The sequence below is a fragment of the Perca flavescens genome, chromosome 3, assembly GCF_004354835.1.
Source record: "Perca flavescens isolate YP-PL-M2 chromosome 3, PFLA_1.0, whole genome shotgun sequence".
Taxonomy (NCBI): domain Eukaryota; kingdom Metazoa; phylum Chordata; class Actinopteri; order Perciformes; family Percidae; genus Perca; species Perca flavescens.
Genome location: NC_041333.1, coordinates 35,202,099 through 35,217,098, shown reverse-complemented (window position 1 = coordinate 35,217,098; position 15,000 = coordinate 35,202,099). Strand labels below are relative to the sequence as shown.

Sequence of the window (15,000 nt, the reverse complement as noted above, 5' to 3'; positions counted from 1 at the left end):
ATTTAAACTAACTGATACATGTTTAGATGTAATCTGCTCTTACCAGGTGTAAACCGAGCCCTGGGTAAAAGAGACTTCAGATACAGTATTAGGGGACCATTAAGGTCTATATAAAAGAGACTTCAGATACAGTATTAGGGGACCACTAAGGCCTATATAAAAGAGACTTCAGATACAGTATTAGGGGACCACTAAGGTCTATATAAAAGAGACTTCAGATACAGTATCAGGGGACCACTAAGGTCTATATAAAAGAGACTTCAGATACAGTATTAGGGGACCACTAAGGTCTATATAAAAGAGACTTCAGATACAGTATTAGGGGACCACTAAGGTCTATATAAAAGAGACCTCAGATACAGTATTAGAGGACCACTAAGGTCTATATAAAAGAGACTTCAGATACAGTATTAGGGGACCACTAAGGTCTATATAAAAGAGACTTCAGATACAGTATTAGGGGACCACTAAGGCCTATATAAAAGAGACTTCAGATACAGTATTAGGGGACCACTAAGGTCTATATAAAAGAGACTTCAGATACAGTATTAGGGGACCACTAAGGTCTATATAAAAGAGACTTCAGATACAGTATTAGGGGACCACTAAGGTCTATATAAAAGAGACTTCAGATACAGTATTAGGGGACCACTAAGGTCTATATAAAAGAGACTTCAGATACAGTATTAGGGACCACTAAGGTCTATATAAAAGAGACTTCAGATACAGTATTAGGGGACCACTAAGGTCTATATAAAAGAGACTTCAGATACAGTATTAGGGGACCACTAAGGTTTATATAAAAGAGACTTCAGATACAGTATTAGGGGACCACTAAGGTCTATATAAAAGAGACTTCAGATACAGTATTAGGGGACCACTAAGGTTTATATAAAAGAGACTTCAGATACAGTATTAGGGGACCACTAAGGTCTATATAAAAGAGACTTCAGATACAGTATTAGGGGACCACTAAGGTCTATATAAAAGAGACTTCAGATACAGTATTAGGGGACCACTAAGGTCTATATAAAAGAGACTTCAGATACAGTATTAGGGGACCACTAAGGTCTATATAAAAGAGACTTCACATACAGTATTAGGGGACCATTAAGGTCTATATAAAAGAGACTTCACATACAGTATTAGGGGACCACTAAGGTCTATATAAAAGAGACTTCACATACAGTATTAGGGGACCACTAAGGTCTATATAAAAGAGACTTCAGATACAGTATTAGGGGACCACTAAGGTCTATATAAAAGAGACTTCAGATACAGTATTAGGGGACCACTAAGGTCTATATAAAAGAGACTTCACATACAGTATTAGGGACCACTAAGGTCTATATAAAAGAGACTTCACATACAGTATTAGGGGACCACTAAGGTCTATATAAAAGAGACTTCACATACAGTATTAGGGGACCATTAAGGTCTATATAAAAGAGACTTCACATACAGTATTAGGGGACCACTAAGGTCTATATAAAAGAGACTTCACATACAGTATTAGGGGACCACTAAGGTCTATATAAAAGAGACTTCACATACAGTATTAGGGGACCACTAAGGTCTATATAAAAGAGACTTCACATACAGTATTAGGGGACCACTAAGGTCTATATAAAAGAGACTTCACATACAGTATTAGGGGACCACTAAGGTCTATATAAAAGAGACTTCAGATACAGTATTAGGGGACCACTAAGGTCTATATAAAAGAGACTTCAGATACAGTATTAGGGGACCACTAAGGTCTATATAAAAGAGACTTCAGATACAGTATTAGGGGACCACTAAGGTCTATATAAAAGAGACTTCAAGAGACTTCAGATACAGTATTAGGGGACCACTAAGGTCTATATAAAAGAGACTTCAGATACAGTATTAGGGGACCACTAAGGTCTATATAAAAGAGACTTCACATACAGTATTAGGGGACCATTAAGGTCTATATAAAAGAGACTTCACATACAGTATTAGGGGACCATTAAGGTCTATATAAAAGAGACTTCACATACAGTATTAGGGGACCACTAAGGTCTATATAAAAGAGACTTCACATACAGTATTAGGGGACCATTAAGGTCTATATAAAAGAGACTTCAGATACAGTATTAGGGGACCACTAAGGTCTATATAAAAGAGACTTCAAGAGACTTCAGATACAGTATTAGGGGACCACTAAGGTCTATATAAAAGAGACTTCAGATACAGTATTAGGGGACCATTAAGGTCTATATAAAAGAGACTTCACATACAGTATTAGGGGACCACTAAGGTCTATATAAAAGAGACTTCACATACAGTATTAGGGGACCATTAAGGTCTATATAAAAGAGACTTCACATACAGTATTAGGGGACCATTAAGGTCTATATAAAAGAGACTTCACATACAGTATTAGGGGACCACTAAGGTCTATATAAAAGAGACTTCACATACAGTATTAGGGGACCACTAAGGTCTATATAAAAGAGACTTCAGATACAGTATTAGGGGACCACTAAGGTCTATATAAAAGAGACTTCAGATACAGTATTAGGGACCACTAAGGTCTATATAAAAGAGACTTCAGATACAGTATTAGGGGACCACTAAGGTCTATATAAAAGATACTTCAGATACAGTATTAGGGGACCACTAAGGTCTATATAAAAGAGACTTCAGATACAGTATTAGGGGACCACTAAGGTCTATATAAAAGAGACTTCAGATACAGTATTAGGGGACCACTAAGGTCTATATAAAAGAGACTTCAGATACAGTATTAGGGGACCACTAAGGTCTATATAAAAGAGACTTCAGATACAGTATTAGGGACCACTAAGGTCTATATAAAAGCATCCAAAGAGGACAATGTCATGGGACCTTTTAAAGTCATTCACTAGAGAACCAAGCAGGCCTGCCTTGTTGCATGATCCGAATTTCCTTCAAAACTTGACATTTTCAGCGTGTAGCTCGCTAGCTCGAAGGTTGTTGTTGTTGTTATTCTGGAAAACGTACACAAACTAGGGTTAAGATAAAAAAAGTAAATACATAAACTGAGTAGACTAACGAGAAAATTCAGTTTAACACAGACTGAATGATCAAAAATGTCTTGAATACAGAAGAGCAGTCTGGATGTGTGATGTGTAAACCAGGGACTCTCCCGAGGGTGTGTGTGTGTGTGTGTGTGTGTGTGTGTGTATGTGTGTGTGCGTGTGTGTGTATGCGTGTGTGTGTGTGTGTGTGTGTGTGTGTGTTTTTGTGTGTGTGTGTCCATATATACATGATGTGTGTCTGTTAAATATGTTAAAATATACATTTGAAGTCTGGGCCTTGGGGTTCGTCTCGTTACCGTGACGACACGATGTTGGGAGTCGACTGCTGACAGACCTCTCCTCATCACGTACAACCCCCTCTCTCTCTCTCTCTCTCTCTCTCTCTCTCTCTCTCTCTCTTTGTCTTCATCGCTGCTCTTCATCTCTTTACTTCTCGCTGCTGTTTTTGGAGGTTTCGGAGCTCAGAAGAGAGCAGATTCAGTTGACTCCTCGTCTTTCTTCCTCTATTGTTCTTTCGTTGGTTTTTTTTGGCCCGGCACGTCGCGGTAACCTCTCTGTCTCTTTCTGTTTATGTCTCTTATTTATCTCCTGCAGTCTCTCACACACAAACACACAAACACACACACACTGAGTGTCCCACAGTGTTGAGTGTGTTGTAATAGCAGGAGCTCCAGGAGCAGGCAGGGGCTCTGTGGCCTCGCCTTGCCCAGAGACGCTGAGCTCTCCTGGGCTACGACATGGGCGGATCCCCCCCCTGCTGGGTCTGCAAGCTCAGCTAAATGTTTAACACGGTGTGTGTTTGTGTGTGTGTGTATGTGTGTGTGTGTGTATGTTGCCAACATTATGATCGTAGCATTTTATAATTTGCTTTACACATACAAGTGGGGGAAATAAGTATTTGACCCCTTGCTGATTTTGCAGGTTTGCCCACTTACAAAGAATGCAAAAATCTACAATTTTAATCATATGTACATTCTAACAGTGGAAGACAGAATCCCAAAGAAAATTCCAGAAAATCACATCATATGAATTTATTAAAATTGATAACCATCTGATGAGGAAAAACAAGTATTTGACCCCCTGGACAAACAGCAAGTTAATATTTTGTAGAAAAGCCATTATTGGCCAGCACAGATGTCAAACGGTTTTTATAGTTGGTGACAAGGTTTGTGCACATTTCGGCAGGGATGTTGGCCCACTCCTCCCTGCAGACAGCCTCCAAATCATTCAGGTTCCGAGGTTGTCGCCTGGCAACTCAAATTTTAAGCTCCCTCCAAAGATTTTCAATCGGATTCAGGTCTGGAGACTGGCTAGGCCACTCCAGAACCTTGATGTGCTTCTTCTTCAGCCACTCTTTTGTTGCTTTGGCGGTGTGCTTAGGGTCGTTGTCGTGCTGAAACACCCATCCTCGACCCATCTTCAGCTCTCTCACTGAGGGAAGGAGATGTCGGTCCAGAATTCCACGATACATGGCCCCGTCCATCCTCCCCTCAATACGATGGAGTTGTCCCGTCCCCTGGCTGAAAAGCACCCCCAAAGCACGATGTTGCCACCACCATGCTTGACGGTGGGGATGGTGTTCTTTGGGTTGTACTCGGTGTTCTTTGCCCTCCAAACACAACGAGTTGAGTTGAGGCCAAAAAGTTCTATTTTGGTCTCATCTGACCACATCACCTTCTTCCAGGCCTCTTCTGAGTCGTCCAGGTGGTGAATGGCGAACTTCATGCGGGCCTGTACATGTTTCTTCTTGAGCAGGGGGACCTTGCGTGCGCTGCAGGATTTCAATCCATGACGGCGTAGTGTGTTACCAACCGTTTTTTTTGTAACTGTGGTCCCAGCTGCCTTCAGTTGATTCATCAGTTCCCCCCTTGTGGTTTTGGGATGATTCCTCACCGTTCGCATGATCAGGGACACCCCACGAGGCAAGATCTTGTGTGGAGGCCCAGACCGAGGAGGTTGGCGGTGGTGTGGTGCTTCTTCCATTTCCTGATAACTGCACCGACAGTTGATCTTTTCTCTCAAGTTGCTTTCCGATTCTCTTGTAGCCCATCCCAGCCTTGTGCAGATCAACAATCTTGTCCCTGATGTCCGTAGAAAGCTCTTTGGTCTTGCCCATGGTGGTGATGTTGGATGCTGGTTGTTTGGGTGTTGACAGGTGTCTTTTATACAGGTAACGAGGTGAGGCAGGTGTATTTGATGTAGATAATTGGTTCGGATTGGGGCTGTGTCTTAAAGAAAGACTAACTGGCTTGTAGGAGCCAGAATACTTGCTGTTTGTCCAGGGGGTCAAATACTTGTTTTTCCTCATCAGATGGTTATCAATTTTAATAAATTCATATGATGTGATTTTCTGGAATTTTCTTTGGGATTCTGTCTTTCACTGTTAGAATGTACATATGATTAAAATTGTAGATTTTTGCATTCTTTGTAAGTGGGCAAACCTGCAAAATCAGCAAGGGGTCAAATACTTATTTCCCCCACTGTATGAAGAGTTTAAACTCGTGTGATTCAACCGCAGAGCAACAGCATACATACCACTAGGGCTGTCCTCGACTAAAGATATTCTTAGTCGAATAACACTTATAGGATTTATCCGACTAATCGATTAGTTGATTTAATTGACAGAGCTGTGAGCTTTGAGAGGTGGTTAAGACTAGAAAAGCACAATATAAATGTAGTTAATTAACCAATCTGTAAAACTGAGTTTCTCCACAATTAATCCTGCAAAAGCACCACTTTAAATCTTGTGTTTACCATAAATGTGCTCAGAAGTTTCTTGGAAATAAGTAATTAAGCATGAATAAGCATAAAAAATGACTAATCGACTAAAGAAATCTTAGTCGACTGAGACCAAAACTACAGATTAGTCGACTAATCGGCTAAGAGGTGGCCGCCCTAACTACCACGTAGAGAAAGAGAAACGGGAAACACGTTGCCTACAGGATGCATCGTAAAAACTCAACTAGTCAAACTAAAGCTGCTCATCGGTCAGCTATTTTGATTTCTTTGTGAAAAAAAAGTAAAACTTCTCTGATTTCAGCGTGTTAAATGTGAATATTGTTCTAGTGTCTTCTCTCCTCTGTGACAGGAAACTGAATATCTTTGAGTTTGGGTACAAATACAAGACATTTGAGGACGACGTCTTGGTACTTTGGGACCATTTTCTGACATTTTATAGACCAAGCAACTAATCCATTAATCCAGAAAGTAATCAACAGATTAATTGAAAAAGAAAACAATTGTTAGTGGCAGCCCTATATCACACTGTGATGGTGAGAATGAAGAGACAGAGTGTGTGTGTGTGTGTGTGTCTGAAGTCTTCTTCCAGTAATTGCTGCAATAGCTGACATGGCATTTCCAGGAAGTGCTGACATTTAATGGTCATTTTCTTGGTGTGTGTGCATAATGTAAGTCTCTGTACATAGATATACACTTTCTATCTGTCTGTGTGTGTTTGTGTGTGTGTGTCAGATGCTTTTTTTTATGGTGTTAGCTCTATTTGATGCAGCTTTGTTGCTTTTTGCAAGTAAAATAGCGAGAGACGGAGATTACGAGCAGGTCTGCAACTCACGATTATTTTCACAGTCGATTGTCCTCTCAGTTAATCGAGAACTAGTTTGGTCTATAAAATGTCAGATATTTGGTGAAAAATGTCGATCAGTGTTTCCCCCCCCCCCCAAAGCCCAACGTGACATTCTCAAACGTCAACTGTGGCTACAAATCGGAAAGGTTGGTGGTTCGATTCCCTGGTCCTGCAGTCCCATGTCGAAGGGTCATTGGGCAAGACTCTGAACCCCAAATTGCTCCACCATCGGAGGACATGTGTGTGAATGTGTATCTGATGATGGGCAGGTGGCACCTTGTATGGCAGCCTAGCTCAAGGACACAAACACACACACACACACACACACACACACACACACACACACACACACACACACACACACAGAGGGAGTCTCGGAGAGAAAGGCCAGTAGTCTCTCTGAGTGTTTGGGAAAACCCTCCGTCTGGTGAAACTCACCTTATGTTGTGATCATTTTTAGAAGATGACTGTGTGTGTGTGTGTGTGTGTGTGTGTGTGTGTGTGTGTGTGTGTGTGTGTGTGAGAGATGTAGCAGTGTGACAGTGTGTGGGTTTGTTTGATAACAGACCTCTGCCGAAACTGACAGCAGTGTCTGAAATATGAGACCTCTGCTGTCTCGTCTCCACTGTGTGTGCGTGTGTGTGTGTGTGTGTGTGTGTGTGTGTGTGTGTAAAGATAAACGTGTGAGTGTGTGTGCTTTAGACCAACAGAGAGGTCATCACTTCCCTTTAAACAGTGATTGTTTGTGTGTGTGACGGCTGTAAACACACACACACACACACCCCTTCTTTACATTTGTGTGTGTGTGTGTGTGTGTAGCTTTTAGAGTTCCTATTGCCCTTACAGAGTTTAAATCGGTGTGTGTGTGTGTTTGAGTGTCGCCCATATATCCCACTTCCTCATGCGACTCACCTTGTGACATCAAGCCATGACATCACGCCGTGACATCACCGTCTGTGCGAGGCGAGGTTGGTCAAACAGGCAGACCCAGCGTCACACTCTCTCAGTCCCTCTCCTTTGCTTCAGCTCTCAGTGGATCGAACATTTTCCTTTTCTTTTTGTATTTCTGTTGTTGTCGTTTCTTCTTGAATCGACTTGAAGCTGTAAACACGTTTGTCTGCTAAGGTAAGAGATGGAAGTCACCAGTTTTAGGTGTTTGAAGTGAAAACAATGTGTTTTAAATAATTTTCTGAGGCTAAATCTGTGTGAGGTGAACTTGCAATTTTTTCTTTCACACTTTTTCACACTTCTATTAAATCTCCTTTTTTAAAGTGTATTCAAGCACAAACAGTAGAGCTGGGCAATATATCGATATTATATCGACATCGATATATGAGGCTATGTATTGTCTTTAATTTTGGATATCGTGATATGACATAAGTGTTGTCTTTTCCTGGCTTTAAAGGCTGCATCACAGTAAAGGGATGTCATTTTCTGAACTTACCAGACTGTAATAGCTGTTCTGTTATGTGCCTTTAGCCACTTTAGTCATTGTAGCCACATTATTGGTGATTATTTATCAAAACTCGTTGTGTTAATATTATGTGAAAGCACCAATAGTCAACGCTACACACTACAATATCGCCACAATATCGACATTGAGGTATTTTGTCAAAAATATCGTGATATTTGATTTTTGCCGTATAACGCCCAGCTCTAACAAACAGGTGTTTCTTATTACTTTGCTCACTTTTTCTCTAGTCTAGTAGTTCTCTAGTTTACTTAAACATTTTTTTCTTTATTGTATTTTAGGACTCATCTTACTTTGCAAATGGTTTCTAAAATGACCGATTTCATTGTGCAATGCGTCTCATCTCAGTACGCTTTTAACTAGAACACCATTATCAGCGCATGCCTTTACTCTTATATTTAATGTCGATGTTTTCTTCCCTCATTATCAAAAAAACCCTGACGAGAGAGTTGTTCCCATCTGATTTTCCTAATTTCCTCCATTTCTGTGTGTGTGTGTGTGTGTGTGTGTGTGTGTGTGTGTGTGTGTGTGTGTGTGTGTGTGTGTGTGTGTGTGTGTGTATTTCGATGGAACTTCATGGAAAGTTGTAGACTGTGTAACCCCAGCCCGATCTAACCTGACTCCGCCAGATTCTCCATCTGGGAACTTTCCGTTGGAGAACTTTTGTGAAGGGGGCGAAAATCCTGGTTAGCTGATTGGATGAACCATCTGTCTATCACCACCTATAGGTGGTGTCACCAACATATAGGTGGTGACACCACCTATATGTTGGTGATAGACCGGCCAAATCAACCAATCAGATCAACGAAGAGTATAAAAATACAACCACAAGCCAGGCTACCCCTGCTGCTGCAGGCAAAGCATAGCTCGTTAGCTCAGCAAGCTAGCAACATGTCAGTAAAGGAGATTTGCCGTTTGTGTAACGAGAATTTAGGAATAAAAGACACCATTTCAGGTACCCGGACCATATTCCAAAAGAAGGATCCAAGAGGAAAAAGCTTTAGCAAGCAGCTAACAGAATTAGGGCTACCGCTGTCTGACAATACTGGTTAGCTGATTGGATAAACCATCTGTCTATCACCACCTAAACCCGCCTCAAAACCAACGATGATTGGTCGGTCGTTTGGCGAACGGCTCCAAATTTTCTCTACCTCAAGATGCCAGACTGATCTGCGAGTGTTTCTGTCTTAGGAAGATGGCTTTAAGCTGTGTAAATATCTAATGTTGAAGCTAAAAACTATGAAAATATAACTTTTCATCCATCCACACAACGTAGGCTACACTTTCAAATGAGGCCACGCCCCTTTAGGAGACAGGAAGTGGGAACCGTTTTCATTCATTCATTTAATTTAATGTTTATTTGACAGGGACAAATGCATAGATCATTGCTTCATAAAGAATACAAAGTAGATGCCACGCATACAGGTTTATAGCCATGACTAATTTGCAACCCCTGTCCCTGTTTAGGCTTTTAAAATTAAAACAGAAGGTACAGAATATTAATATAAAATTTGTACTATTAAAATACATACAATAAATACATCCCATACATGAAATAAAATGAACTCAAATGAATGTAAAAATCACTACAAAACAGAGTTTAGACACATTTAACGATACAAGAACACAAAAGTATGCTATGCATGCTAACATAGGCAACATTATGTTTGTATGAATTGTCTTATATCTTGTATATACTTCATACCACGGGCGCAGCGTGTAATGCGCTTTCTTTATTATAGTTATAGAGAATCTTTGATATATAAAGTAAAGTGGACACACAACACATTACAACACCAAGTAGACTTCAGCATACCTGCTGCTGGAAACAGCTGCAGGGAACTGAGACTGAGACGTTTATGGGGATCAATAGATCATAGATTAATAATCAACACCCAGTGTGTGTGTGTGTGTGTGTGTGTGTGTGTGTGTGTGTGTGTGTGTGTGTGTGTGTGTGTGTGTGTGTGTGTGTGTGTGTGTGTGTGTGTGTGTGTGTGCGTCCCAAATAGAGTCCTCCTTCCTTGTGGGACATTTCAGCAGAGCAGGTTAGCTTGCTGTGGGATTGTGTGTGTGTTTAATGTGAGGGTGTTGTGGCGAAACCAGTCATTAAAATGTCCTTCTTAGCCTCTCAGCTGTGTGTGTGTGTGTGTGTGTGTGTGTGTGTGTGTGTGTGTGTGTGTGTGTGTGTGTGTGTGTGTGTGTGTGTGTGTGTGTGTGTGTGTGTGTGTGTGTCATCTCTTGACAAGGGCAGAAAGTTTCCTTCTCACAGCATTTAGGCTTGAGTCAGTAGACACACACACACACACACACACACAGACACACACACACACACACACACACTGTGGTTTAGTCTGCATTGTGTTAGTAGATCAAACAACCACTCAGGGAGCAAATAGTAACTGCATTTTCCTTCTTTTTTTAGCTTGGATGTTCAGTTTCTGATAAAAAAAAACATTTATTTTTGTTGCATATTGTTTTCTGAATGGTTTACTATCAGTCAGAAAATAGCATTTTATTCCTCTGTGCTCCTTCTCTTCATTTTCTCTCTCTTCCTCTCTGTGAACACTGTTTACAGTAAGCGATACTCACTACATATTATATCTTTAATATATTCACTGCAAACTAAATATACAGTAAAGTCAACATTGTTTTTGTTCCATTTGAATTCACCGCAATTTTGTGCCAATATTTAAAGGTCTCGTATTCTGCATTTTCAGGTTCATAATTGTATTTATAGGTTATATCGGAATAGGTTTACATGGTTTAATTTTCATGAAACATCTTGTATTTGTACATTTGCACATTGCTGCAGCTCCTCTTTTCACCCTGTGTGTTGAGCTCTCTGTTTTACCTACAGAGTGATCTCACATCTCACTTCTGTTCCATCTTTGTTGGCAGTCGCACATGCGCAGTACCTAGGTAAGGACTACTAGCCAGTCAGAAGCAGAGTATGAGGGCCCTGACAGTACCTAGGTAAGGACTACTAGCCAGTCAGAAGCAGAGTATGAGGGAGTCCTCTGACAGTAGCTAGGTAAGGACTACTAGCCAGTCAGAAGCAGAGTATGAGGGAGTCCCCTGACAGTACCTAGGTAAGGACTACTAGCCAGTCAGAAGCAGAGTATGAGGGCCCTGACAGTACCTAGGTAAGGACTACTAGCCAGTCAGAAGCAGAGTATGAGGGCCCTGACAGTACCTAGGTAAGACTACTAGCCAGTCAGAAGCAGAGTATGAGGGTGTGTCCTGACAGTAGCTAGGTAAGGACTACTAGCCAGTCAGAAGCAGAGTATGAGGGCGTGCCCTGACAGTACCTAGGTAAGGACTACTAGCCAGTCAGAAGCAGAGTATGAGGGCCCTGACAGTACCTAGGTAAGGACTACTAGCCAGTCAGAAGCAGAGTATGAGGGCGTGCCCTGACAGTACCTAGGTAAGGACTACTAGCCAGTCAGAAGCAGAGTATGAGGGCGTGCCCTGACAGTACCTAGGTAAGGACTACTAGCCAGTCAGAAGCAGAGTATGAGGGCGTGCCCTGACAGTACCTAGGTAAGGACTACTAGCCAGTCAGAAGCAGAGTATGAGGGCGTGCCCTGACAGTACCTAGGTAAGGACTACTAGCCAGTCAGAAGCAGAGTATGAGGGCCCTGACAGTACCTAGGTAAGGACTACTAGCCAGTCAGAAGCAGAGTATGAGGGTGTGTCCTGACAGTAGCTAGGTAAGGACTACTAGCCAGTCAGAAGCAGAGTATGAGGGCGTGCCCTGACAGTACCTAGGTAAGGACTACTAGCCAGTCAGAAGCAGAGTATGAGGGCGTGCCCTGACAGTACCTAGGTAAGGACTACTAGCCAGTCAGAAGCAGAGTATGAGGGGCCCCTGACAGTACCTAGGTAAGGACTACTAGCCAGTCAGAAGCAGAGTATGAGGGCGTGCCCTGACAGTACCTAGGTAAGGACTACTAGCCAGTCAGAAGCAGAGTATGAGGGCGTGCCCTGACAGTACCTAGGTAAGGACTACTAGCCAGTCAGAAGCAGAGTATGAGGGCGTGCCCTGACAGTACCTAGGTAAGGACTACTAGCCAGTCAGAAGCAGAGTATGAGGGCCCTGACAGTACCTAGGTAAGGACTACTAGCCAGTCAGAAGCAGAGTATGAGGGCGTGCCCTGACAGTACCTAGGTAAGGACTACTAGCCAGTCAGAAGCAGAGTATGAGGGCCCTGACAGTACCTAGGTAAGGACTACTAGCCAGTCAGAAGCAGAGTATGAGGGCCCTGACAGTACCTAGGTAAGGACTACTAGCCAGTCAGAAGCAGAGTATGAGGGCGTGCCCTGACAGTACCTAGGTAAGGACTACTAGCCAGTCAGAAGCAGAGTATGAGGGCGTGCCCTGACAGTACCTAGGTTAGGACTACTAGCCAGTCAGAAGCAGAGTATGAGGGCCCTGACAGTACCTAGGTAAGGACTACTAGCCAGTCAGAAGCAGAGTATGAGGGTGTGCCCTGACAGTACCTAGATAAGGACTACTAGCCAGTCAGAAGCAGAGTATGAGGGCCCTGACAGTACCTAGGTAAGGACTACTAGCCAGTCAGAAGCAGAGTATGAGGGTGTGCCCTGACAGTACCTAGGTAAGGACTACTAGCCAGTCAGAAGCAGAGTATGAGGGCCCTGACAGTACCTAGGTAAGGACTACTAGCCAGTCAGAAGCAGAGTATGAGGGCCCTGACAGTACCTAGGTAAGGACTACTAGCCAGTCAGAAGCAGAGTATGAGGACGTGCTACGCTAGCAGCTAGGCAACATGATGAGAGCTCAGCTGCTCTGAGGCTTTACTGATGGTTTACAGCCTGGTTGTGATTTCCTGAACGTTCGTCTCGAAAAGCAACTCCGTAAAGAAAAGCTGGTTCATTACACGGAGGACAGACCAGAGTTCAGTTTTTTGTTTATTTTTCAGATATTGGCCTATACAGTATACAGTATAATATAGACCTTAAAGTGATGGTTCGGAGTAATGTCACCCTAGGGTCCTTTGCACCATGACCTCAGCCAAACACCCCCTCAGAAGCTTTTTTCACCTGGGTCGAACAATGGGCGAGTTAGCGTAGAGTAGCGTTATCAGCTTATTATTATAGCTTATTAGCGCAGGGGCTAATGGACCCACGTTTGTATCTCGTAGGTTACCCCACTAATAACGCCCGAGATGATACCAAACTTCTACACTAATACAAATAGGTTATGTACTCATAAAACGATGGATTGGAAAGTTTGTAAGTACACCAGAAGTTTATTTAAATAACACTTGCCTGCTGGCTTCTGCTCTCTGCTGCTACCAGCAGTAAGACGAGGGAAAAGATATACAATAAAAATATGTATTAATTTAATGATTAAATAAGGTAATGTCTCCAAACTTATCTCAGTTATAACTTGTCTCCTGCTAGTTATACTACAACACTTACTTTAAAAAATAAGTTAAATTAAAAAAGATTTTGTCTTTTTGGTGTTTTAAAATGTTGTTATTTTTAACTGTTTGTGACAAAAGTAAACTTCTGAATGCTTGCCTGTGATTGGTTGGACCCGCCCCCTGACCCTGCCTCCTCTCTGATTGGTTGAACCCACCCCCTGACCCTGCCTCCTCTCTGATTGGTTGAACCCACCCCGTGACCCTGCCTCCTCTCTGATTGGTTGAACCTGCCCCCTGACCCTGCCTTCTCTCTGATTGGTTGAACCCACCCCCTGACCCTGCCTCCTCTCTGATTGGTTGGACCCGCCCCCTGACCCTGCCTCCTCTCTGATTGGTTGAACCCACCCCCTGACCCTGCCTTCTCTCTGATTGGTGTTCTGAGCAGGAGTGGCCAGCTGCAGCCTAGCTGAAGATGTCTGATAATGGGGAAGTCGAGGACAAGCCCCCAGCTCCGCCCATGAGGAACACCAGCACCATGATTGGCTCCTGCAACAAGGACCCCGCCCCCCTCAACCACGGCTCCAAGCCCCTCCCGCCCAACCCGGAGGACAAGAAGAAGAAAGATCGCTCGATCCGATTCATCCTGACGGGAGGAGGCGATAAGAGTGAGTACCCGAGAGACGTCATCCAGTAATTCCTCATCGTGGACACATCGTCGGGCATTAACCAATTCTCAGATTCCAGCTTGTTAAATGTGAATATTGTTCTAGTGTCTTCTCTCCTCTGTGACACTAAACTGAATATCTGTGAGTTGTGGACAAAGCAAGAGACATTTGAGGAGAATCACAACAAATATACATAAAAAACTATAGTGTACATATAATTTTAAAAGCCTGTAAATCAGAATCTTATCGAGGCTAAGCTGTTTCTTACAGTTGTCCGGTGATTTGCTAAACTCTTTGTAGATTTGTGATTTTCCAGTTTCTTTTCCTACATCTGGCACTCAACTTTTAGGTTGTCGTCTGCGAAAAAATGTTGTACGATGTGATGTCACTGCCCGATGTGAGTTGAGCGCAGGTGTGAGTCGCGCATGCTCAGATTTAAACGGTTTACGGCAGGGGTGTCAAACTCAGTTTCCCAGAGGGCCACACTGGAAAATGAGAATCCCATCGAGGGCCAGACACGGAGAGATTATTGACATGTGTTTATTTAAGAGAAAAAGTCAAATATTTTGACTGTATTATTCCATGTCTCATATATTGGAGTCTTCTCACTTACATTTTGGGTCTCATAAAGTCCCAAAAAGTTGGAAAAAGGCCCAAAAAAAAGCATCAAATTGTCTAAAAAAGTGACAAAAACATCGTCAAAAACTTCCATAAAAGTGGCAAAACATTGAGCAAATCGTTCAAATCGTTAAAACAAAGTCCCTAAAGCATAGAAAAAAGCATCAAAATTGTCTGAAAAAGTGACAAAAACGTCAGAAAGTGACAAAAACATCGTAAAAAAACGTCA

At 42.5% G+C, this 15,000-nt stretch overlaps 1 protein-coding gene across 1 annotated transcript in view; it reads left to right on the top strand.

The window, feature by feature from the left end:
* The window catches only part of pak1 (p21 protein (Cdc42/Rac)-activated kinase 1), a 111,392-nt gene that overhangs the window by 53,589 nt on the left and 42,803 nt on the right, over positions 1-15,000 (top strand). Inside the window, 1 exon segment of the mRNA XM_028573532.1 lies at positions 13,934-14,153. Within this exon segment, the coding sequence (XP_028429333.1) occupies positions 13,961-14,153 (193 nt within the window). The 5' untranslated portion in view covers positions 13,934-13,960.